Source organism: Phoxinus phoxinus, assembly GCF_949152265.1.
Source record: "Phoxinus phoxinus genome assembly, chromosome: 8".
Lineage (NCBI taxonomy): Eukaryota > Metazoa > Chordata > Actinopteri > Cypriniformes > Leuciscidae > Phoxinus > Phoxinus phoxinus.
The window spans coordinates 10,869,677-10,897,148 of NC_136883.1; the positions used below are offsets into that span (position 1 = coordinate 10,869,677).

General features: G+C 38.6%; 1 protein-coding gene across 1 annotated transcript in view; it reads left to right on the plus strand.

Moving 5' to 3' along the window:
• The window catches only part of spon1a (spondin 1a), a 253,304-nt gene that overhangs the window by 178,917 nt on the left and 46,915 nt on the right, over positions 1 to 27,472 (plus strand). The window contains exon 7 of the mRNA XM_079620224.1: positions 21,285 to 21,349. Coding sequence (XP_079476350.1) covers positions 21,285 to 21,349 — 65 coding nt within the window. The remainder of the gene's footprint in view (positions 1 to 21,284; positions 21,350 to 27,472) is intronic.

A 27,472-nucleotide genomic window follows, 5' to 3' on the forward strand; every position in this document is an offset into this window, starting at 1 on the left:
GCCCTTATTACCTCATCCACCCATTCCCATATAAGGGCAATGACGAAAAGAAACAGGAAAGGGGAAATCCCCTACTGCTACACAGATGTTTCTGATGGTAGCTCCTTATTTGCAAATCATTTAATGCAGTTTTGTTCTGATAATGGTTTGATTCTCTCTAGTAAAGTGCATTTACCTGATAATAGCTCCAATTACATCAGTGAGGCGTGGCACACAACTTAATGGTTAGATCACTGCATCTGAACGGCTGATGCACATGACTCCATTGAGACTATGAGGATTAGTTATGAATTTCCCACTACTGATCATGTGCTCTTTTATTTAGCTATAAATCAGGGCAATTTACCTACTCTTTTGTCGGTGAATAACGATATGCGTGTTGGGAAAATAGACTGGTCTAACTTGACAGAGGAGGATTTTGAAGTATATTGTGGTCAGTCTGACATGTTGTTAAGTAATATTGACTTATCAAAAGACGCGGCTGCATGTTGTGATATTAAATGCAAGAACCAACAACATGGTATTGAGTTGTTTTCCTTGTGTGATAGTATTGTGGAGTCCCTTCTAGCCTCAAGCAGGCCTCTGTACAAGACCAATATGTACAAAGCCAAGCCAAGGGGCTTTTAAAGCTTGGGCTGAGTCAGGTAGACATAAACATGGTCCCTTATTTGATTATAAGAAACAGGCAAATGCACATTTTAAATATACCCTACGATTTATAAAGAGGGAAAAAAACCCAATGAGGTCGAACTCACTTGCAAGGAAACTGCAAAAAATAATCCAAATTATTTCTGGACAGAAATCAAAAGAATAAATAATTGTAAAACATCTGTGCCAACGAATACTGATGGTATAAGTGGTCACGAGAAAATTACTCAGTTATGGCAGACACATTATTATGAGCTGTTCAACTGTGTTAAAAGTAATTTGTTTGCAGTAGGTAACTTTGGTAATAATGAAGATGTGACTGTTTCCCCACAAGAAGTCTATGATGCAGTTATGATGTTAAAAGATACTAAGGCATGTAGTATGGATAAGATATCTGCTTTAAAGGATATTTTAGGGGGGCATTAGGGGGCAGTCCCCCACCCCCCAGATGACACAATGTGCCCCCTAATAATATGGTCATTCAGCAAACTTACTATTGAGAGCAAAAAAAGTATTCACGTATTCCATAATGAAACGTCTTCAGCATTTAGCTCACAGGAGCACTAATCTCTGTAACTTTAAATAACATTGTCTTCAGAAATATAAATCGGAAATTAGTGTTAAATCTGCTTGTGTGTTTATAGGCTCTGCGCAAGGCTTACCTTCCCCTGGCCACGCGCTTGTCAAATTTCCATATTCATTTGCCTGCTAAAAATAGCCTAGGCTACTGTTTCCACGTTAAAAAAGAGGTCATTTTTCACAGAATTGCATGATATAAACTCAAAATGGCAAGTTGTAAAGTCAGAGTCGCGTGATATATAGTCGCATTTGCGTGTTATAAAGTCAGAATTGTTAGATAAACTCACAATTGTGGGAAATCTATGTCAGAATTATGAGATAAATTATCGCAATTATCTTTATTTTTATTCCGTTGCGAAAACAAGCTTTCATATGCTTCCCGATACAGTGTCATTGCAGTTTCATTGCACTTTACTGCATTGACTATCAAAGGGGCGCTCACACAGTTAGTCGTTGCATTTTATTCTTAACCAGTCGTTGTCTTGGGGCCCCAGGCCAGCTCGGGGCCCCAAGCAATTGCTTGGTTTGCTTGCCTTGTCACGACGGGGCCTGCTGATTGCTTTTAGAGGGGAAAGCTGTCTATAAATGCTGGTCTAGGATCAGTTTTCTCCATAAAAGAATATTGGCGAAACTATTGGTGGATTAGTTCTACGCGCGTGAAAATCCTCTCATTATAATAAGCAGTTGGGCTATGTAAATAAGACATTATTGTGCATCAGCTTTACTGATAGCCTAATGGAACTTTGTGAGATTGCGATGAAGTTGTATAACCACTTTTTAATGATATAATAAAATGAGCGCTCTTTGCGAGCTTTCTGCCATGCCAAATCCTGCATATAGCCTATAGTAAATGTTTTTTAAAGGTCAAGCGCATATCCTCATGGTGTTGGTTCACCCTCTGCCTATGATCAGAAACTTAATATTTGGTGTTTTGGTGTTTTAAAGGTGCTCTGTCACGCATATTTTAGGCCAAACTTTTTTTGTCACATACAGCAAATATCTCCTCACTATCCGCTAGCTGTCTGTCTCCTGAACACACTCTAAAAAACGTGGTCTCTGTAGACACCCCAGGCTCCACAAACAGCAACAAAAACAAACTGGGCTGACCCGCACCACGAAACATAACAAACAGTGTACCAGCCAATAACCGACAAGAAGGATTTGGGGGTGGGGTTTGGGGGGTTAGTGCGCGGATGAGAAGGAGGTAGGGTCTAGCTAGCCTCCGTTTTGTTTGACAATAGTTTGAACGTCAACAAGAAGTGACGTCACCCAGGATCGCTTAGAGAACCTTTAAAGGACAAGTTCGGTATTGTACACTTAAAGCCCTGTTTACAGATCGTATCTGATGAAATAGAACGGTTAAGATTAAACTTTGGACACATGCTCCTGTCCCGAGAATTTTAGGTTTATTTAGCTTTCCCCACCCACCCCCACAATGGTTGTCTATGTGCACTGGCAGATTCCTTCCTAAAACACATTAAACTTTCGTTTACAAAGACGTGAAACTCACCGAGTGGTCAGGGGTGTTCACTGATATGATCCCAAAAAAAATCGCTGAAAAAGATGCATTCCAACAGGTTTTATCGTAGTGTTTGTCCACCTCCATTGACTTGTATTGAATGTGCTGTGTGAGGTACGATATTCCTCCGCCGCTTCTTCTTCTGCTTCTTCTGTGTATTCAATGAAATGCCAGCGGTTTGCTTGCAATTGGCAAAGGTGCATTATCGCCTTCAACTGGTGTCTATTATTCAAGCTCTCAACGGAAGAATCTGGGTGTGACGCGTTTGGCAAAATAGGTCCACAAAAGCTAAATAAACCTAAAATTCTCGGGACAGGAGCATGTGTCCAAATTTTAATCTTAACCGTTCTATTTCATCAGATACGGTCTGTAAACAGGGCTTTAAGTGTAAAATACCGAACTTGTCCTTTAATATAGAATTTGGTCTATTTCAGTTATATTAGACTAAATACGTGATGTTATTGTTTTGGTGACTGTCTGTTTTGTAGATCATAAAAAAGTCTCGGTGACTTTTGAAAAGCCTGGGTGAATAGTATTCGCTGAGTTTTGTTCACGGAGACGGAGAGGCAGAAAGCACACCCTGTTTATTTTCTTTATTTTACAAAAGCACTTTCGCTTGTAAGTGGACACATAAAAAAGTAGACATTTAACAGTTTATTTTTCCTATTTCTTAAGTCTGTATTTTTTTGCTGTAAGTGTAAATGTAAGTTTATTTTGCTGCTATGTGAAAAAAATCGAGCCTAACGCGCATACGTGTCTCTGATGGTACACAATGCAAATGGAAGTGTAAACAGGAAAAACAATCCCCCCTCACAAATAGGTACCAGAGGCTGTCAGATCTACCCCACATCTGGACTGAACTGAATTAGCATAATCTCAGTGTCATGTTCGGAGATCAGCATGCAGGAAACCAGAGGCGTTCTGACAGTTCTGTCATGACATCCATATTAAATCTGTGATATATTTCAAGAACTATGGGCTTCTAGCTCTCATGAACAGGATGGTATGTTTCTTTCCCCTGATATTGTCACAAATCATACCGGAACATCCTATAACCTTTGATGGACTCAGAATTTACTAAAAAATTACTGAGTTTTATAGGCTAATGGTTTAGATTGATTGTGAATTGTAAAATAGAATGACCAAATCTAGAGTATGTGTGAAAATGTGGTTCCATGTCTAGTTTTCAATGGTTATAAACAAATTAATTTGATAGTAAAACCAAAGTCGGAATGATTTAGAATAGTTGCTACTTTATAACAGGGTAGTCTAGGTAACTGTAAATGTAAATGCTCTGCAAAACATATACACAAGTGACTCTGAACTCTCCTTTCATGACAGCTAACCCCACACTAGTCTGAAGCTCATTTACATAAATAATAGTGAAACTTGCTCCAAGTTGTTTGTCACCATGTTGTTAATAATCAGCATTCATGCTGCTAGAGATGTATTTTTTACTTCTATTATACAAATTCAATAATTCAATAAAACACAACCTTTCTCCTATCTTTAGATATATAATGTTCTGAATAGCAACAACAAATTAAATAAAGAGAAAAGAAAACTATATAACCAAAACGTTGTGAACAGCATAAAATATATTATAAATATTCAATTTCATACATTTCATTTTAAATCAAAATAAATGCAGCCTTGGTGAGCAGAAGAGACTTATTTTAAAAACATAAAACAATTTATGTACAGATACAGAATGTTTGAATGGCAGGGTTTATTTGACATTTAAATTAAAAAGGGTGGTAGAGGCCCAGGCGGAGGCGAGGAGACCCAGGGTGACACTGATGGACTGGAGTCCCGAGGCGGAACCGCAGGACCGAGTTGGAGAAGGGGACTCGGCCAGAGGGAGCAAGGACAATGGTGAAGCCGGAGGGAAGGAAAAGCCCAGTGAAGCCAAAGAAATGGATGGATGAGGCATAGCTGGAGGACCCGAAATCTGTGGCGCAATCAGGATGATGACTGACCAAGGTGGAGCCCGAGCGAGCCCAGCAGAGCTTGAGGGATGACTGGACATGGTGGAGCCAAGTCAGAGCTGATGGGTTGACAGGCTGAAGTTGGGCAGAGCTGGTGAACTGGAAGCCCAAGGCATATCTGAGCTGCTAGGTGGAAGGGCAAAGGGGAGCCAGCATAGACGGGGCCGAAGAACTAGATGGCATTGGGAGAGGAGGTGGGAGTGGAAGGGGCATCAGCAACGATACCCATCTGATGCTGGGTGACAAAACAGACTTGGTGCTAAGCGATGAAATAGACATGGAGTCTGGCGACAAAGGAGATTTGGAATTGGATGATAAAAGAGATCTGAAACTGATTCAGAAATTCCCAACCGATCTACTTCAATTATTGCACTAGGAGTCGAGGTCAGCACACCCACTTCAGTCTGGGGGTATCGCCAAGGCTCCACTCTATTCCCTCTTACTCCACTAATACAAGCACTGGAACAGACACAGAAACGGGCACACACATCTGGTCAGACTGGTAGGCAGGCTTTGTCTCCGGGACGGATGTAGCTGAAGGCTCTGGCTCCGTTGAGGGTATAGGCTATGGCATAGAGTCCATGGCGGGCACCATCTCCAGCTCTGGGTCAGTGATGAGCTCTGGCTCATGGGATGGACGGCAGTATGGGCTGGACTGCAGGTGGGCAAAGTTATCCTCTCTCGCCGATAGTGAAGGGCATCCACATTCTCTTTAAGTCTTTATTTATTCACAAACTCAAAAATAACAAAGATATTCAGGATTCTGGCATATCAAAAAGCAAGAACAGAACAACCTGCTAAATGTGACAAAGGTGAAACAAACAGGATGATAAACAGTGTAAAACCAACTCAGAATACAATTCAAACAAAACACAAATTCAGTTTTGATGTTGACTACCATTTTTTGTCTATGTTCTTTGTATACAAATCAACTTTGTTTAGTAGATTTTAATCACCCAGCTATATGCAAGTTGAGGATATTTTACCACAACAATTTTCTGTTCAACAAATTATTATTTAACAGATTACAACCCATTTCAATGGGATTAAAATTTCAATCTGCTCAAGCGAGATTCATTGAAGTGTCTTCAGTTCGAGAGAGCCATCAATCCGATTATAAATGAATTATTGGGTTACATGTGAACAATGCTGATGTTCATCTAGCTGCGGGAAAAAAAAAATGATCAGACTGAACTCTGGATCATAGAGATTTTTTGACGAAAGCATGCATTCATTTGCGCTTATTTCTGTTACTTTTGACATTTTAATGGCTAAAGTCTGATTACACTGTATTCAGAACAAACTTTGCTACAATAATATATAAGCAGCATGTATGTAAAAGTTTGTAGTTTTGCTTTTGAGATAATGACGTTTATGCATGGTTTGTGAAAAAACAAAAACAAAATTGTCACTTAAATAAGGTAATGAAACCCATACTGATTATTTCTTTACAATACTTTTGAAAATTGTATCACGTAGCCTAGAATATTTGCATCAAAACTAAGTGAAAATCAACCTGCATTCTCATTCAGATAAAACAATATATTGATTTAAAATTTGTAAGACATGTTTTGTGTAAGAAATCTGTATGTGAGGAGGCGTGAACCATGAATATTGAGTGTTTCACACCTGAGAAAGACAAAGACCCTCCCATAATGGCCCTATTAGGAGCTCTCAGGCACTATCATTATGAGGAACATTGCACAATGAATGAGTGCATTTAAAAAAGAATGGCTTTTTTATTTATTTGTATTTATTTAGAACACAACATAATCCAAAGATACACAACAAAGGACAAAAAAAGCACATTATTGAACACACTGATCACACCTTTGTGCCATTCCTGAAACATAGTACATACCTGTCATTTACATGTTGTTTGATTTTTCATTTTATTTCATTTCTAAATACATTTTAGATTTTTTAAATTGGGTTAAAATTGCGATTTAAAATGTAAAAAAATATATGTAATGAACACCAGGATTGTTGTGCCTTGTAGGTCTATACTTGTAGGGCTGCATTAAATAATAATAACAATAGCCTATAGAGGGTGGCCTATAAATGGTTAAAAATGAACACTTCAGTACACTACACTAGAGAAGAAATTATTTATTTATATATATATATATATATATATATATATATATATATATATATATATATATATATATATATATTCCTTAGACGTTATGAAATGAGATAAAACATGAAGCCTAATGTTTGGCGCGTTTTGCTTTTCAAAGCCACAGCGCGAGTGACTCAAACTCACAGCGCGTGCAGAGAACATTATTGAAGCGATTCGAGCCGCTCCAAACTATGAAACATTATTGTTAGCACATTATAAACATCCAAGTTTGAGCAGTTATCAACGAACACAGCATTTAACGCATTGGATATGCGTCAAACAAATCTTGTGTTTATTTGTGATAATCAAATAAAACCCAGTATTATTATTCTCTAACCTGCATTATGACTGACATTTGACGAATTGCTTTGGATCGGATTTTCTTTTTTGGATAAAAGCATCTTCTAATGATGAATGTTTCTTTTATGAATGTTTTATTTTTATACCTAACCTTTTACAGTTTTGGAAATGTTTGTTATTTTTTTTAATATGTGAAGTCTTTTTTTGCTTATTCTATTATACTGAGCTTTTTCCTCCCCAAAAGGAAGGAAACGTCCACTTACGTTTTTTTGAAAATTAAAGAATTTTTCCATTTACAATTTTTTTTTAAAAAACACAATGCAATGCATCCTGCACCTAAACAGTTGGCCTGGTTGAATCAGCCGGCACAGACTGGGGAGGGGCCACAAATCCGTGAGTATAGTTTACAAACCCGTGGGAACGGATTGTGAAAGCGTTGGCACGGTTTATGAATTTGTGGGTACAGATTGCTAAAACTGAAGGCACAGTTTACAAATCTGAGAGCGCGGATTAGAAACTCGTGGGAATACGGTTTATTAATCCGTGGGCACGGATTGTTAAACTGGGGGAAACATTTTAAGAATTCATGAGTACGGTTTATAAACTGAGGGGACGGATTGCAAAACTTAATTTTCACCACAGCGAGTCTTTAAGTTTTTTTTTTTTTTTTGCCATTTTATTGATAGTGACTCAACATAATGAGTGTTACACTACTTTACGAGCATTGTTGTACTTGGCAACCTAAAATAAAAATTATTCATAGTGTCATTCCATCACCATTTCAAAATTCCTCCTCCTCCTTCAGTAACAGCTATCAGATGCTCTTCTTTTTTATTTACCTTTTTGCCAATAAGCATTTTGTTGGCTGTCAGAATGCTCTTAGCACTTAAGTTAAATGGTCTGTCCTCCCCACAGAGGAGATGTGTGGATGCTGGCTTTATTGTTGTCGATAAGTACCTTCAAAGTTCCAGTCTGGGACCTTATGTCACCTATCATAGTTTGTATATCACATGAGTAGTGGACAGAAGAAAGACTTGTGCTTCTACCGCCAATCATAAACTGAAATATAACATCTGTTTTCCCCATTATTATTTGTTATATGTTTATACCTTCTTGCATAGTCTCACAACAAACTCAGAAGTTGACTCATACAAAACATGACTTTTACTCCCATTCTTACATTTATCGTTGTACAGCATATTTTCTCAGGCGAAATCCAGTTATTCCAAAAAGAGTCCATATGATTGGGAATGTCACCGTGAGGGTGAAAGATTTCCCCACACAGATTTTGCATTGTGCAAGTTGGTAATGCAAATGTGCCATATTGTCAGGGAATATTGTCAGGAAAAAAAGCCTTCTTATATTATTGTGTACCTCTGTGCGGTAATTAATTTAGATACGCAGAGATTATCTTTCATTCTTTCTCCTGTTGATTCTGCGGTCCATGCTCAGTGGTTAGTGAAATCTCCAGGGATCTCTTCATTTATACAACACACTCATGTCTTGATTTTGTTCTGACTGCTGGGGGACTAAATGGCTCAAAACTGCCTTCTCTTTCTGCGTGGAACAACACTATTCTCATCAAGATGTAATGTTTGCTATAATTGCCAAACATAGTATTATCCCTTTAACACAGTTTTAAATATTCTAGCTGACCCCCAACGTGAGTTTTTTTAAACCATTATTTTTCAATATATCACCTTATTATTTCCATGGCGACACGTCATGCTTGTGACGTGACACACCACAGCCACAATATTGCTGTATGACAGATGTATCGCTTTTATTTAGCCTTTTTTATTCAAAATATTCACAATTTTGTCGGCTGTCATCTACTACCTGATAAGTGAAACATATACTGTAAGTGAAAGTTTTTTTGTCTTTTTAAAACCTTTTAAATGATCATGTTAGTTGATCTATAATGTGCGATGGACGCCGCCAAGTTAGTTTTTAGCCGGATTTCTAACAATTGGATCTGTCGGGTTTACAACACGTCAATTCATCCACTTTTCCCAAAATACATGAAAGGAAGTTGCCGGTGGGAGAAGAATAGAGTAAACGAGATAAATACCTATACAATGTGTATCTGATATGCATAAACACCTCACCAATTTATAATTTAAAGGAGTGTATTACCGCTTCCATATACATCAGTGGTATTTTACAAACTATAAATGTATTGTTTTGGTAGTACGTTTGTGTATTTGAAACCTAAAATAAACATTTTGTGGTTAAACACTGAATAGTTGTCATATATGACAAGCGCTGATCACATCCGTCTCTGGCTCAGCCTCAGACAAAGCACGAAAGCACATTTGAATTTAGCAGTTGATCACTTACACACATGAAACCGGTGTGATAGAATGTTCAATTATTCAAATCTGAATAATTCAATATATTATAAGCTATTTATATATATGTGTGGCTTGTTTGTTCTTTGAGATTAATTATCATGTATCTGTAAATGTAGCCCCCTTTCTTATGTAAATTAGATTTCTTGACAATCATGTTGTAATAACACATTCCTTAAAAGCATATTTAACATGCCTTATTTTGCCGACTTGTTAACATTTAAAAATGATTAAAGCTCAGCATGAGACATGCTTATTTTTACCTCTCAGACAGGAGATTTAGAAGTTATCCCCCCATGTCCTGCCCTTTCTTATTTTCCTTTTTTTTATCTTCTCTGTAACATTGATTGTCTTCATGCCACTTTATTATTGATTTTTCAATACCATATTGCAAGGGCCTGATATGGCATTTCTCCAAGTGCCTCCAGCCAAGGAATAGGGAAAAATGTATGCTCTTGTCTGTGGCTTGTAAATGATTTAATATGTTTTCAGTAATGCTGGCCAATAAACCTGGATGATCACACAGTTGACGCCAGGAAAGGTTCACCCTTTACCCCTCTTACAACAAATAACCCATGTAAGGAAGATGGCTTTGAGTTCTGTACTCAGCATTGTAATGGGATTGAACAAACAAATTGCTGAAACAAAATTCCATTCTCCTAATGAATTCTAAAAACTCAGCATATTCTAGAATTTTAAGTCTTAATTTATGGTGCTTTTGAGTGAATAAATGCATATATGCAGTTATTCTAAAACCTCCCGCAAGGAGCTTCCAATTAGAGCTACGGTTTAGTTTGAGCTCCTTATCAAAGGTTTCATTAAGGATTAAAATGAGCTGATTGTTAAAGCTGTTTCCAAAGAGATACATGTTCACCCCCTCATACAATTAAAATTATATATAGTATATTCATTCACACTTTTGAGAACAGAGATATGGGTGAAGACATCTTATGTACAGTGCAGGGCTGCTAATGCAGTATTATTCAGTGATTCATTAAAACAATAGTTCAACCAAAAATGCTAATTCTGTTATTATTTCCTCACTGTCAGGTATTCGCCAGGCTTCACCTTCACTCCCTCACAATGGAGTACTAATCACAGCCACCTGTCACCAAACATCACACTCATCAACACCTTCTACAAAAGCCTCCACCACACACATTCATTCTGGTCTCAACTAGAACTCACCCAAGCAATAGATAATAATCTTCCCTGAGATTCCTACCTCAGTGTTATTCCCTTTCAAGGAAATAAAATTTATATGGAAGAATATGGGTAACCAAACAGTTGATGTACCCCATTTACTTCCATAGTATATATTGTTTCTACTATGGAAGTAAATGGGGACCAGCAACTATTTGGTTAGCCACGTTCTTCAAAATATCTTATTTTGTGTTCAGCACAAGAAAGAAATGAATACAGGTTTGGAACAACATTAGAGTGAGTAAATAATGACAGAATTTTTGTCTTTTTTTGGTTGAACTATCCAAGCGGCAGCATGTTTACTATTATATGGCTACTGTCTCTTTAAGACCTGCATGCGATGTGTCTAAAATAGACGCATTTAAAGGACAGGTTCGATATTTTACACTTAAAGCCCTGTTTTCAGATAGTTTCTGATGAAATAGAACGGTTAAGATTAAAATTTGGACACATGCTGCTGTCCCGAGAATTTTCGGTTTCTTTCACTTCCAAGGGGTGTTCACTGATATGCTCACACATAAATCGCTGCAAAAGAAGCTTTCCAACAGGTTTTATGGTAGTTTTTGTCCAACTCCATTGACTTCACAGCACATCCAATACAAGTCAATGGAGTTGGACAAAAACTACGATAAAACCTGTTGGAAAGCATCTTTTGCAGCGATTTTTGTGTGCGCATATAAGCATATTCAAATTTTAATCTTAACCGTTCTATTTCATCAGAAACTATCTGAAAACAGGGCTTTAAGTGTAAAATACCGAACTTGTCCTTTAACACGCAGATTTTCTCTACATTTTCAGTTTTTTTTTTCACTTTAGACATAACCAACTTTATGTAAACCTTGTGTGTATTTGACAGTACTAGTGCAATAAGACTCGAAAGATAACTTAGCCCAGTAACCAGGCGCTGTTTGACAGGCTTTTAGTGCATGTGCGCGTCAGGTGTTTGCGCTCAGAAAAGCGTGTGAATGACATGTTTAACCGGCAGGGCTTTAAATGCAAATAATGATCTTTTGTTTTCTGCAGTGTCCAGTTCCTCTGCGTTAACATTTGATGTGAATATACGTTGCAACGGTCGCGTACAGTATGTGGAGACGGAGGCATCTACTTTTACTGTTGTGCTTTTACAGTGTGTAATTGAATGTCGTAATATTACTCATCATGTGAAGATTTTGCAGCGCCGCCGCTGCTGAATACATTGTAGGGGAAACACTGGGGCCGCCATTTTGTATTTTGTCATAAATTTCAATATCTTTTAGTTGGCATAGTAGCTAAAAGCGGACTCGCCATGCTTAGAGTGAACCCTTGGTATTTATAGCTGATGTGATCCTAATGATCTGAGTGATTTGTTTGGTTTATATTCAGAGAGCATATCTGCAATGTGTTGAGGTCCTAGGCCATTAAATGATTTATATACCAGTAATAATACTTTAAAATCAATCCTAAATGTAACTGGGAGCCAGTGTAAAGACCTGAGGACTGGTGTGATATGTTCATATTTTCTGGTTCTGCTCAGAATCCTGGCAGCAACGTTCTGTATGAGCTGCAACTGAAGGCCAGTAAGGAGTCCATTACAATAATCCACCCTGCTGGTGATGAAAGCATTCACAAGTTTCTCTAAGTCTTGACTGGAAACAAAGCATCTAATTCTTGCAATATTTTTCAGATGATAGTATGCCGATTTAGTTATTGCTTTGACATGACTACTGAAACTAAGGTCTGACTCTAGAGATACACCAATATTCCTGACTTGATTTTTAGTTGTTTGACCTCAAGAGTGAAGGTATGCATTCACCTTGAGAACTTCATCTTTGTTTCCAAACGCAATGCAATGACTTCAGTTTTGTCTTTGTTTAACTGAAGCAAGTTTTGGCACATCCAACTGTTTACTTCATCAATTCATTGGAACAGGGAGTCAATGGGGCTGTAATCGTTAGGCGATAGGGCTAAGTAGATCTGTGTGTCGTCTGCATAGCTGTGGTAAGCAATTTGGTTCTTTCTCATTATTTGGCTCATTGGTAGCATGTACAGGTTGAATAGGAGTGGTGCAAGAATTGAGCCTTGAGGAATTCCGCATGTCATGGATGTCCACTCAGACTTATGGTCACCTATACTCGCATAATAACCTCTCACTTCCAAGTATGACCTGAACCATTCCCAGAAAGCCCCACCCAGTTTTCCAGCCTGTCAAGAAGTATGTTGTGATCGACAGTGTCAAATGCAGCACTGAAGTCGAGTAGTACCAGTACTGATAATTTGCCTGTATCAGTATTTAAGCGAACATTGTTTATTATCTTTATGAGCGCTGTCTCTGTGCTGTGATGCGCAGAGGAAACCAGATTGAAAATTGTCAAAGTATCGATTTGAGCTTAAGAATTTGTTCAGCTGTTTGAAGACAACTTTTTCAATGATCTTGCCTATGAAACGAAGATTTGAGATCGGTCTATGGTTGCTTAATATAGTCTTATCCAGATTGCTCTTTTTCAGGAGGGGTTTGACAACTGCAGTTTTCAGGGAGTTTGGAAAACATCTAGAGAGAAGTGAGGCATTTACCACTTCTAGGAGATATGCTTCTAAACTGTTTAACACACTTTTGAAGAAAGATGTGGGAAGAGCGTCAAGGGCGCATGTTGATGTTTTAAGGTGCTGTACGGTTTCTTCCAAAATTGTGCCATTTTCAATTTTACATAGTAACTACTTTCTCAGGTTGTGGGCTGATCTGTGTGACCCCAATGCAACTCAAGGATGTGTTGATCACCTTTCTAATATTATTTATTTTCTCAGAGAAGAAAGAAGCAAACTCACTGCGCTTGCTGTCTGAGAGCATATCACTGGGAATCTGGCTCAGGGGGTTTGTCAGTCTTTCTACAGTAGCAAAAAGAGTGCATGTGTTGTTTTAAGTTGCTGTTTATAATATTTGAGAAGAAAGTCTGTCTAGATTTGCCTAGTTCCATATTGAAAGCATGGATGGTGTCTTTGTAGATGTTATAATGGACTACAAGTTTTGTCTTCTTTTAAACAATTGTACATATCGGCACACAATTCGGAGATATCATCTTCAGTAAGTCCTGAAGTTACCTGAGAAGTTTGCAGCCTCCTAATGTTCGAGATACAGTATATGTTTTTTTGCAAAAACTCTTAGAACTTTTGAATACATAACTCATTGTGAAATAATTTTGACGATATCTAATTTGTCATTTTCCAACAATGTCACTGTCCTTCATATTGAAGCAGATTAAAAAGTTTTTGCTACTCCAACAAATGCTGTAGCCTGGGTTTCCCCATACTGCCTTTGCGCAGCGCGATTTTATTCACGCTGAAAGGCAGTCTGGATACCATGGACCAGATTTTCCCCTCATCTAGGGAACCAATCACAGAACGGGGAGGGAGCAGCAAGACGATGACGACATCTATGCGACACAACTAAGCAGTTTGTTTATATCCATATATATCTTCGACCCTCATGTTTATCTTGAACAAATGGCAATAGTCGCTGAACGTCATTGTTTACACAAAAATATCTTACCCATCGTCTTCTTCCTTGTCTAATTTCTGTCGCTCTACATACGTCATCTGGTATAATGGAAACGATTGGCTATGAGCTACATACAGGCGCATTTGATAGACATTCTTAGCACCCAATAAACGGCGCCAGGCATTCGCAAACCACGCCTCAAATACGAGAAAATGCACATGTGGTTCCCAGACCCAAGTCTCAACGAGAATTGGGTCTGCCGTTAGCCAGGCTACAAATGCTGCTCAATTTTGTCCAAAATCGGCTCAGATGATCTTTAGACCATGCTGCACAGAAATCACTGAATCGATTTTTGATATTTGCTACCATTCCTTAGAAATATCTCCCCGAATTTGACTTTTTATATATATATATATATATATATATATACTTTTTTTTTATTTTTTATGGAAAAATATTTTACAGCTATAAGCAACTCAGACAGTAGTGTCATCCTCTAGCTTAATTTAGTTAAAGTTTTTTTTTGTATCCAATAGTGTCAGTGGCGTAAAATCTGTTATGCAGTATCATTGAATATTAAGTGTCAAATTGTTGAATTGTTGCTGACATTTAAGGGCAGCGTTGTGGTCATCCTGGGTGCAGGTCCACCATTTATTCTGGATACGGACCTGATCTGGCTGACTAGGTACCCTTGTGATAAAGATGAGACAGACAGGCTAATTTAACCGTAGATGCCGTTTCTCGTTCGATATAATTTAATTTATTTATTTTAATTCCATTGTTGTAGTTAAATTGTTGCTACCTTTAAGCCTAATTATTTGTTTCTTTGTTTTTCAAAGAATTAATTAATACATTGTTCTCACATTTTAACTAATAGGGGAATGTTTTAATAAAAAGTGATCAACAATTTCTTAATTCATGGATACTTAATTTAACCTGCCTGTATATGCACCGCCAAAATTCGTAACACAGTTCAGGTGGTTGTGGCGTTTAGTATAGGGACGCCTGATGTCAGTCTTGACAACATCAAAGACAGATAGGGAATATCTCCATTTCTGTTGTAATGTCTGTTCCCTGGTGGAGGGAACAATATATTGTGTCCCTCCAGCCACAACTCTGAACTGCTTGCTGAAATGGTCCTCCTCAACACAAACCTGAATGACTCTAGCACACCAGCCTCTTTTTATAACCGTATATCCTGGGGAGTGGCTGGCATGCAAATTACACTGCAATTCTCATTGGCCTTTTCTAAACACATCAGAGGTGTTTGGGGCTCCAAAGAGCAACCCCTAGTGTCAGTCATGACACAATATCTTGTTCCCTTCATCAAGGAACGGAGGTTACTGTGATAATGTTCAAGGTTGTGGGCAGGAAGAAGACAAGGAATCGGCTGGCTGGGACTCAGTAGACTCTTTATTGACTTCAGTCTAAGCTCAAATTAAAGGGCGGGGCTTTTAACAGACCCAAAATAAACAAACTCTTGTCCTCCGCTCTCCCATCACAGACTTCACTAAACCACGCCCCCCGTCCGGCCTCCAAACGCCCAATCGCACACTTATTCGGATTGGCCGTGAGACCGGCCCCTCTTAGCGACCTCAGAATGGCCCGTACATGCTCCATATGCCTCGGCTAATCATTACTATAGATAATGATATCATCCAGGTATGCAGTGGCATATGCAGCATGGGGTCGAAGAATTGTATCCATGAGACGCTGGAAGGTGGCCGGTGCCCCGAACCACCCGAAAGGAAGAGTGACAAATTGGTGAAATCCAAACGGCGTCATAAAGGCAATATCCCTTTTTTAAATCCAGCGTCGAATAAAATCAAGCAGTACCTAGCCGATCAAGCAATTTGTCAACCCCTCGGCATTGGATATGCGTCGAATTTCAACACGGCATTCACCTTGCGATAGTCCACACAGAATCGTTCCATTTTAGGCGCTAAAACTATCGGGCTGGCCCAGTCACTATGGGACTCCTCTATTACTTTCATATCTTGCATCGGCGCTAATTCTTCCTGAACCACTTATTTTTATGTTCAGGTAACCTGTATGGCTGGGTGCGAACTATCACGCCCCGGCTCTGTCTCAATGTGGTGCTGAATAAGGTTTGTTTGACCGGAAAGGGGCAAAAACACATCTGAAAAAAAATTCTTGCAAAGTTCTGGGCTATGTCAGTGAGCTGCAAGGGCGAGAGATGATATCCTCCCGGGGCCAGAGCGAGAGATGTTTTTTTTTTATTCACTTCTGGCCCGAGATCTTCCTCTCCACTCACTACTGTTACAAGCATCACTAACTCCGCCTCACTTTGAGGTGGTATATTTGATGTGCTCCGCTCCTATCCGACCGAATGACCTCATAATTGTGATCCCCAACTCGTCGTGTACCTCAAAGGGTCCTTGCCACTTGGCGAGTATCAGCTCTTTATCTCCCGGTGCAAATTCACATAGTTTTGTCCACCGCCACCACCGCCGTACGTTCTCGTGGATACCCGGCCAAAAAAATCTTACCATTAGACGATTTAGTGTGGCCCAAATGCCCTGCCATCGGATTACAGTGAGCCGCCTGGAAAAGCATTTCCCGACGGCTTTTTGGTACCAATAACTGGGTTGTATCTTTTTTTCATTTGAGAGTCTTGGGTCACTCGATACAACCTGTCTTTTATTATTGCAAAATAAGGATAGGAAACCGGTTGCTCAGGGTGGAGAAACTGATCGTCGATGGCACAGATCTGATCAAAACTATTTTTTAATGTTTCATCCTGGGACTGTTCCAGAGGGAAATCATCGCGCTCTTTGAGGTTCAGCCTCTCCACAGCGCTCCGTTCCTCTGGTCCAGTAGCCAGTGGTCCCGGTACAGCCTCTCCCATCTGAGCCACCGCCCTGCCCTCTTTTCCCCCAAGAGACATCCGCACTTAAGTGCCCCAATAAACCTTAAGTGCCCACCTCTACACTATATTTTTGTCCCCGAAATTGAATGACAGCAGTCATTTTGGGATAACTCCTCACATCCCCGTTAGAGTGCGGATCGGGCCGAATTTTTCAGTCCGAGCCCGGCCCGCGTCCGACAGAGCAGTAACCGAACCCGACCCGAGCCCGACAGGCATAAAGATATTTATGTTCGAGCCCGACCCGAGACCGGCAGTTAAAATCCCATTTTTTTCTCATACTAATGACAATTGTACGTTTGTTTGTGTGGAAAGCCCGCTTTTATTAAGCAACTGTAGGAAGGCAATCGGAAATGTGAACAGGACAAGCGCATCAGCGCGCGGAGCAACAAGCGCTCTTAACACCTGGCGCGCGCACATTATGCACGTGTTTCGTTGTCACGGCTACATAAACAAATGTCCGCACACAGGAAGACGGATGTTATGGTAATATTTTACATGATGTTTTAATCACAAAAACGAACGTTTGCATCAAGTGAAAGCATCAGGCACATCGGCTACCTACATAATAAGCTGTTTTAAATGTAAAATGTTCAATGCCTTATCGCGCTGATGTGACCGAGCCCGACCCGAACATCATTTCTAAATATCTGTCCGAACCCGGCTTGGCCCGTCGGGTACCGGCGGGTCCCGTCAGGCTGGGGTCGGGTATCCATCCTCTAATCCCCGTGCACACACCGTACCTTAACCATGCGGCTCTTATCCAACGATGCTAGCTATATCAGGCTTTGAGTGATCGAGGTTTGGTTGCATCCTAAATCCAACAAAGCCGGATAGAGACGTTTTCTGAGTAACAAAGGCATAGTATGCAAACCAAGGGACGTTGATAACAAGAAACACAGAAGCAGCAAAGCTTCATGCTAATCTGGTTGTTTTTATGCAACCGACAGGTGTGATTACAGCTGCCAAGAACTTTAGGATCTACCAAGGACCTTCAGAGACATCAATGACACTTTATACTGTTTTGAGGCTACAAAGACAAAGTCTACACAAATTTCAGGAATAAGACCCTGGTTTTCCCGTTTCTTGTGTGTGTGTGTGTGTGTGTGTGTGTGTGTGTGTGTGTGTGTGTGTGTGTTGGAGCAAGTGATTTGCATGGATATGTCCATCGCTTGTGATGCTTTCACACTGACAGATGGCTTTTCATAAAAAAACGTGCAAGAGTTTGGTGCTTGGTCTCATGCAGCATACCGAGGAAGCTGAGCATCGGGCCTTTCTGTAGAGACCGTTTTGGTTTTCATTTGAATGCCAAGAAAGACAAAAGTTTTTTGTTGCAAGTAGTTTTTTTTCTTAACCCCTTATGTGTCAACCCCCCCCCCTTTCCCCCCCTTTAAAAAAAAGACATAAATGCACATTCTGAACTTAAATGGTTGTAATTCAAGAATGCTTTGCAATATAGATGTAAGATTGGTCTTGTTTTAAAGACAACAAGATTTTTGGAGGTTTTTAGAGATTTTTGTAGAAGTAATAATTTTTTTATTATTCATATTTTATATAAAATATATATTTTCAAAACATGTTGGACTCTAAAACGGCAAGACAATCAAAGCCAAAATCGGAATAAGTTGTGTTTCAAATTGTAGGTTGATATCTCAAAAAATTAGCTTTCAGTAAGATTTTGTTTCAGAAAACTTTTTCGCTAGGTGACAACCAAACTCCATAACTGACCATATAAAGGCGCCTCCATTTCCATATGTGGTTTGAGTGATCTGAAGCATATATTTCCACAATTTTCATACAATTTATGAAGTAGACATCCTATTCAGAAGTAGTATGGGAAGTTTTGGAGATTTTGATATGAATTCAACCTCTAATAAACAGATAAAATAACACGTGTGTTATAATTCGCTGCTATAATTTTTTATTTATATTTAAAACCTTTGAATGGATGTTATCTTTTGAACTCTTGGCATGAAAATAAACTAAGGTTACTACAATTCTTGCATGATTTTTCATGTTCATCGCCATTTCAAAATAAAGGTCTGAACACACCTTAGGAGTATGAAACTATTCTTGTTGCAAATTTATTAATTATGGCTACCCTGTAATTTATTTTGAAAATCAGTCACCAAAAATAGAAAAAATAATAATAGGAAACTAGAGATTGTAAGCTTTCAAATGATATATAATTTGTCAAGATTAGTTTACTAGGTTTAGTATAGGATATTACCGTTTAAAATATGTAATGGCCGTCGGCTCACCCGGTGACACTTAAAGAAATTAATACTTTTATTCAGCAAGGATGCATTTAATTGCTCAAAAGTAGCCTAACAGTGAATACATCATTCAAAATGTTACAAAATAAAAATGTTGCTGTAACTTTTAAGGGGTGGTTAAGTATGATTTCACTTTTCTAACTTTAGTTAGTGTGAAATGTTGCTGTTTGAGCATAAACAACATCTGCAAAGTTACAACGCTCAAAGTAGGGCTGTAAACGATTAATCGAATCCAAAAAAAAAGTCTGTGTTTACATAATATATGTGTGTGTGTATTGTGTATAATTATTTTGTATATATAAATACACACACATGCATGTATATATTTGAGAAATATTAGCATTTATATACTGCATATATATATTTTTATGATATATAAATAGAACTATTTTATACATAAATAACACATTTTTCTTAAATATATACATGCATGTGTGTGTATTTATATATACAAAATAATTATACACAATACACACACATATATTATGTAAACACAAACTTTTATTTTGGATTTGATTAATCGCGATTAATCGTTTACAGCCCTAGCTCAAAGTTCAAAGAAAGATATTTGCTTTTAAAGAAAAGGACTACAACAAACAGCTGGCAGGGACTACACGACATTCCTCCTGAGTTAGTGACATCACCAACCCTAAAATGTACATAAACCCCGCCCCCGGGAACACAGAGTCCATGTTGAGAAGAGGAAAAGTTGTTGTATAAGAGTACATTTGTGAGTCAGCTCAAACTTTAGCGTCCATCTTTTCACATGCAATAGAAAGTCACTCTGTGTGCCTCTCACAACAGTTCCTATACGAGCGATTTATAGATTACCATGACAGAATATCCTAATTGAAGATAGTTAACTCCACATCAGCAACATAAATTCATCAACTAACCATTCAGAGACGTCCTGTTGCATTCTACATGTTGTCACTTCTTCTTGAGTCTCTCGATCTATGTCTGACTCCGTTTTAACATTAAAGGCAGAACAGTTTCTGACATTTTAGTGTGTCTGCATGAGGTAAATCGCAGCTGCTAACACACACAAGCTCTTGAAACCCCGCCCTCTGCAGCAGCTCATTTGCATTTAAAGGGCCAGGCACAAAACGGTGCGTTTTTGCAAACCCGCAAAAAGTGACAACTTTAACATGCATGCTATATAAAAATATCTCTGGGGTATTTTGTGCTAAAACTTCACACACACACACACACACTGGGGACATCAGAGATTTATAGAGATAGAATATGCTGCACGTTAATTTGCTTATTATTTCCAAGAGCATGATCTCAAGAAACTATACTTCTAACCACAGGTTGAGAGCTGAAGTTCCAACCACACAAGTTGTGTGGTGGTGTTTATAGATGGAACAATGGATTTGGGAAATAAAATATATCCTTGAGGATATACAAACATAGAATTGTGTTCTGCTTTTTAATTTATAAAAAATAGTGTGTAAGAAAGCTGGAGCAATACTGCATACGAAGCTCAAAGTGTGAAACAAAGTGTCATGTTTTTGCATGATAAAGAATGATGCCTTTTAACCCAGCAGTAAAACCTTTCCTTGACAGTCTTCAGTTATAACCTTCCCATGAACTCCTGATATGGTTTAAGTGGGAGAGAGCCATACACGAATACACACACTGCTGGGCCTGCGTGCCGTGAGCCATTGATGAAATATTTATACAGCTTTTATGAGACTCTGATGCGATCACTCCATCAGCAGGAAGACTATGAAGCTTCATTCATTACTTTCTGTCAAGACAAACAAAAGGGATGGCTTGAGAGAAAGACAGAAACACTTAAAAAAGTACTGTGATTCTTACTTGTTTTTACAGTAAATTTTACCATGACTTAAGGGAGTTCTTAAGCACTATGTTAAATCAGAGCTGTTTTATATTTACTTATTGATTTACTTTTCTGTGTTTTATCACACAGGGTGACGAGGTCTTAACCGTCATAAAGATGAAGGCCCAATGGCCAGCCTGGCAACCCCTCAATGTGTGAGTAACTGTCATATTATTTGTGTGTGTGTGTGTGTGTGTGTGTGTGTGTGTGTGTGTGTGTTATATCTTTCCTCTGTAGAATGTTTCATTAAAATACAAACTAAAGTGTTACAGGTGAAATATTCCAGTTTAATATGCATATACAAGTATGTCACTTATAGGTTGTCTTGCATAGCGTAAATACTGTGGCTCTTTGGCACTTCCAACACGTTGCTTTTTGTTTGAGTTACTCTGCTTTAACCAATATTGTGATGTGGACATGACTACCTAATTGTTTGAGTAATGGCATACCGAAAGTGATTGGGACACATCTCATTATAACTTTGGTTCCTTGGATAAGGAACAAGACAATGCTCCCTACAGCAATTTATTGGTGCTATAGTCACAAGTGCCTGAGTGGAGTGTGCTCTAAGGTCTAGAGGCAAAGATAAGTGTTGAGAATCTGTTCCTGATACTTTGAGAGGTCCGGGCTTGTGGATGGATCCCTGGAAGTGTGTTCTACTGCCAAGGCAGCAGACCGTTTCTAGGGATAGTATTAGACTCACACTCGATGCCGGCATGAGTGTTTTCTGCTTATGTTCTGCTTGTCTACTGTAACAGCCTATGTGAGGCAACATGGTCGCTTGAAAATGTACTATGGAGACCCTGCAGTGTCTCCAACCTCTACATGATAGGTAGGTATTGGCATTGGTATTGTGCCTATGTTTGAAGCATACTTTCTGGACAGGACCCTGAAGTGACTGAGTAGCAGGGGGAGTCTCTACAGGAAGTTCTCCAGGAAGAACTCTGCAAAAGGGGCCCAGCATAAACCATGGGGGCACCACTCACTGTTGACACAACGTTGCAGACATTTGGCACACAGTCTGCTGTTGTCCAAGGCGCAGACTTCTGAGGGCAAGGATAAAGCCACCTTTTCCTTACTAACAGATCATTGATGCAGACCGCATCTCCTATTCACAACATAGTGTTCATGTAAGCAAGTCACAACTACTAAAAATGCATGATTAAACTGCGGTCGTCCGAAAGTGGCATACGGCGGAGCTGACAAGCAATATCAGTCATGAGCAACCAATCACATGAACCGAATGTAGCACAAGCTTCAAATCAATCGCATGTGGCAGGGAGAATGCGAGAGATGGGGTTAACCATCTGCTCCTTCTTGGCTCAAGCTCACCAATTCTACTCCTTTCCTTGAAAAGAAACAATTCTAGAGCAAGGTAATTATTCTAAGCATGTATAAATAAAATACAATAGCTCAAATCGAGCCACAAGAAGCCATGCCTCCCATCCGCTCTTGAAGGCATCAGCCTGTCCGCCGACAAACTCCTCAGGGCTACACAATCACATAAGCACTCCATGAGTCACTCCAAAACAGTGCATAGAGTCTGGTGAGAGAAAGGAATATTGTCTGCTCACTCTCATAGCCTCAAGCTCAGCTTCAGGTACCCAGGGCTAAGGGCCATGCGGCATCTTGGCAACATCAGAAAAAGAATGGCAGGGAAAAATTATTTTCCTTCCATTCTCAAAAAAGTAAAAGTAAATTACTAAGTAGGTTGTTAATCGATCTGAAGTACAGTGTTTTACCAGCCATGCTACAAGCTAGATACCAGCTATGTCTGTCTGAAGGATGATATTTTCCTTCACAAGCCCAGTGTACCCAGGGCTAAGGGCCATGCGGCATCTTGGCAACATCAGAAAAAGAATGGCAGGGAAAAATTATTTTCCTTCCATTCTCAAAAAAGTAAAAGTAAATTACTAAGTAGGTTGTTAATCGATCTGAAGTACAGTGTTTTACCAGCCATGCTACAAGCTAGATACCAGCTATGTCTGTCTGAAGGATGATATTTTCCTTAATATAATAGCATTGCAATGCAAAATTGTGACCCTAATATGTTTATGTGCATTTGATGAAAACATTTACACACTGAAAACTAGGCAATATTGGAAATATTGACTGAAAAGGTTGCACACACTCAACTGTGTGTTATACCTAACAACAGTCGCGATAAGAGAACAGCCCCTAGTAATTTTGTTCATATCCGGACTGAAGCAAGTATGCTTTGTCATCCACTTGCAAGTGTTGTTTAACTCATCGCAGTATTCCTTACAGAAAACACTATTGCACACTTAGCGTGTTGTTACAAAAAATATTTTTACAGTCATATTTTCATTGGGTTGGTATCAAACTCCAGCTCTGACCACATTGTGAACAACAGCACTGAAACGGTCTTTTGTGACATTTGGATTCGATCTCATGCACAATAAACCATAATGATTGGATTACAAGAGTTAATTCTCATGAATAATTAGAAACTGATGATGTACAGTAGATGTGTACTCTCTAGCCACAGCAGCCAATTACCACTCCAAATTAATGCATACATCTCAATTTTGACTACTTTTTGTAAGCTAAGTAAAGGTTGGAATAAAATACTATTCTAAATGCAAGAAACAAATTCCCACAAATGCATTTCATTGGAGTCAAATGCTTAAATTCTCAGCAGTAATAGTTGAATATGTTTGAATTGAACAAACCTAACCAAAAGCAATACAAATCACGCTAATGGTGAAATGAAACAATCAGAAACACTGAAACACTGAACAAATTCCACTTCTGAGAAACCCAGAAATGTGAGACGGGTCAATTATTCAAATGCAAATGTTATGGGTATTCCCTACAGCCACAATGATTCTCAAAATGGGCTTGATCAGTAATAACTGCAAACATATGAGGTTCAAAGTGCTTAGCCTTTATAGCATGGTAAAAATCAAACTTTACAAAAAATTGCAGTAAATTGTCCAAATATTAATCGTCAAATAAAGTCAAGACTGTGATAGTCATAGTGGCAGTTAAAAGCAAGTTAGAATTGTTTTACCTCAAATGTTTTTTGCTGAACTGAGAATCAGTGATTAAGGCCCTGTTTACACGAGAACGCTCGCGGGTGAAAACGTAAGTGCTTCACATTGCCACCTACCTGCCTGGAGTGCGTACTACATCGAATTTCACACACCTTTGCGTCACCATATGCACGCAGATTTCCCCCCCATAACGCTTGTCTAAACGCAGAATAAAAAGTGATAACGCTTTTGCGTTTTCTCTTCAGATTGTTTCCGTTTAAACATAGCCTAAACTGAACATGCTCAATAACCATCATCACTATTTAAAATGAGTTTAAATTTAGTTGAATACTTAGATAGAAAAAAAAAGTTAGATAGTAGCATCACACAATATAAGTTTTTTGTGTTTGTCTGTTTTTTAGTGAAGATGTGCATACTTGCATTAAAATCAAATGAACTTCAAAGAATAACAAATTATCATGTTGTATGTCCACAATCTTGAAATTTGAATCTGTTCAAATGAGAAAAGAGTGTTGATTAATTAGAACTGGGTCATATAACTACCGCCTCTCATCTGCTCACATTGTTGCACAGCTATTGGAAAAGGTGAGAGACCAGATGAAGAAAAAAGTGAGACTGTGAGAAATTTCTTCTATTTTTATTACTGAGTAGGTAAGAGTGAACTTTAAACACCTCCAATATGTGTATAATATTTAGTTAGTTTAATAATTAATTAAAGATACTGAATTCAATTAATAAGATAATTATTTTTATGTATAATTTATTATAAATGTATACATTAAAAGTCATTTATTCACCCCATGTTGTTCCAAATCTCTCTTCCATTCAACATAAGAGGAAAAACCGAATGTTCACATTTTGAAGTTAATGTGGACAAACTCTGTCAATCTCCAAACACAACAAAAATAACTATATAGGTATCATTAAAAAAAACATTCTTGTGATATTCCCCTCTGCTTTAGCTCTCAAATCTAATTTGCATTATTACATTCAAATAAGATTCGTCAAGATGTGTCAAGGCAGTTCCGTCACAGAACCAGTGATATTTGATTTTACTGACATCAAACCCAGAACATATACTATGTTTAAAAAAAAAATCACATTACTGATCTTTAGATCTAACGATTGCTCAGTCAGATCAGATTTCACATTACAAGTTTGCTAGCTATCTTTGAGCTACTGAAATCTCTCACCTGTTCAGCAGAAAAAAGGCCATCTCTGTGTCAGTCTTCAACAGTGATGGGAATAACGGCGTTATAAATAACGGCGTTACTAACGGCATTACTTTTTCCAGTAACGAGTAATCTAATTGATTACTCTTCTCATCTTAATAACGCCGTTACCATTACTGCCAAAAAATGCGGCGCGCTACTATAACTGCCGAAGCAGTTTTTTTTTTTCATCAGACCAACTAGATCTCTGAGCGAGAGGCAAATACTTTTTTACTGTTCTTCCTTGGTTAGTGGGCAGAGCACGAGACAAGCGCATAAATGCTGACGATTGGCTGAGATAGAGTAAAATTTCATTGTAAGCCAATCAGAGGTAGAGTTGGGCGGGTGTTCGAAAGCACGCATAGTAGTGACGGGCATTCGGCTCTTTTGACTCCGCTCACTGAAAAGAGCCGGCTCTTTTGGCTCACAAACGGCTCTTTAAATTACTTTGACTATAATATTTCAATTTTTATTACATAATAATTACATTTCTATAGGCTAAATGTGTAAAAATAGAGTCGGCTCTTCAGATATGCGAGCCAGCCCCGACGTTCACCTAAAAGAGCCGCCTCTTAGAGTCGGCTCATTCGCGAATCGCGAACGAGTCGATCCATCATCACTAACGCTCATTCGCGAACGACCCATCATCACTAACGCTCATGAATTGCGAACGACCCATCATAACGCATAGTCGGACAGGACAGAACACACAAGGAACAACACAAGCCAGTCAGTCAACGAGAGACAGGTAGGCCTATGGCGACGAGCCCAAATAATGGAGGGTAGTCTTACTTTGTCCCACAGCAACATTTTTTTTTTAGATGTGTGTAGCCTACAATGTTTCATGTTTCTGTTAATAATGTATTGTATTAAGTGTCCATTTAATTATAATATTCAGATTTATCATAAATAATTGAACATGCACATGTATTTTAAGTTCCGTTAAAGAGGGGTAGAGGTGGGGGTCACATTTGAGCATTAAAATTTTTATTTTACTTGAAAGTAACGCAATAGTTACTTAAGAAATTTCTTAAGTAACTAGTTACTTTTAAAAATTGTAACTGAGTAACTAATTTAGTTACTTTTTTGAAGAAGTAACTAGTAACTGTAGCTAATCACTTTTTAAAAGTAACTTGCCCAACACTGGTCTTCAATCCCTTTAGATCTTGGATTTGTCGCCTTCTCTCAAAAGCCATGCCTATATTTACTCTCATTTTAGCACAGGCTCTGTCACTTTTCTTTTTTTACAGCAAGTTCTCCGTATTTCAAGGTTTCTTGGTTTTAACAACTGGTGATTCCCAAGATGTCAATGATGATTGCTGTTTAGACCATTCTAGATTAAAAGCAGCCATCTTGATGACAAATTAAAATTCTCAGCACACACCTTATAGTAGCCCGGTCTTTCTGTTTACGGACATGATGTAACCACGCACAGACTTGAAGGGTAGTGTCTTCACACAAACATCAAGGTTAGCAGGCAGTCTTTAATATATCCATAGGTGAATCTATACCCAGAGAACAACAATCCAACACAACCATACAACAGACTAGACGTGGAAGCAATACACAGAAGCAAAGGAACTTAAAAGGGTGGTAAAGTATGATTTCACTTTCTAACTTTAGTCAGTGTGAAATGTTGCTGTTCGAGCATAAACAACATCTGCAAAGTTACAACGCTCAAAGTTCAAAGATATTTGCTTTTAAAGAAAAGGACTACAACAAACGGCTACACTACACAACATTCCTCCGGGGTTAGTGACATCAGCAACCCTAAAATGTGCATAAACCCCGCCCATGTTGAGTCCATGTTGAGAAGAGAAAAAGTTGTTGTATAAGAGTACATTTGTGAGTCAGCTCAAACTTTAGAATCCTTCTTTTCACATGCAATAGAAAGTCACTCTGTGTGCATCTCACAACAGTTCCTATACGAGCGATTTATAGGCTGCGTTTACACTTGGCATTAACATGCGACCTGTATCTGGATGTTGTCCACATACACATTGAAAAGACGAGTGTAAACGCGCTTCTGATCGGAATGTTATCCGATCAG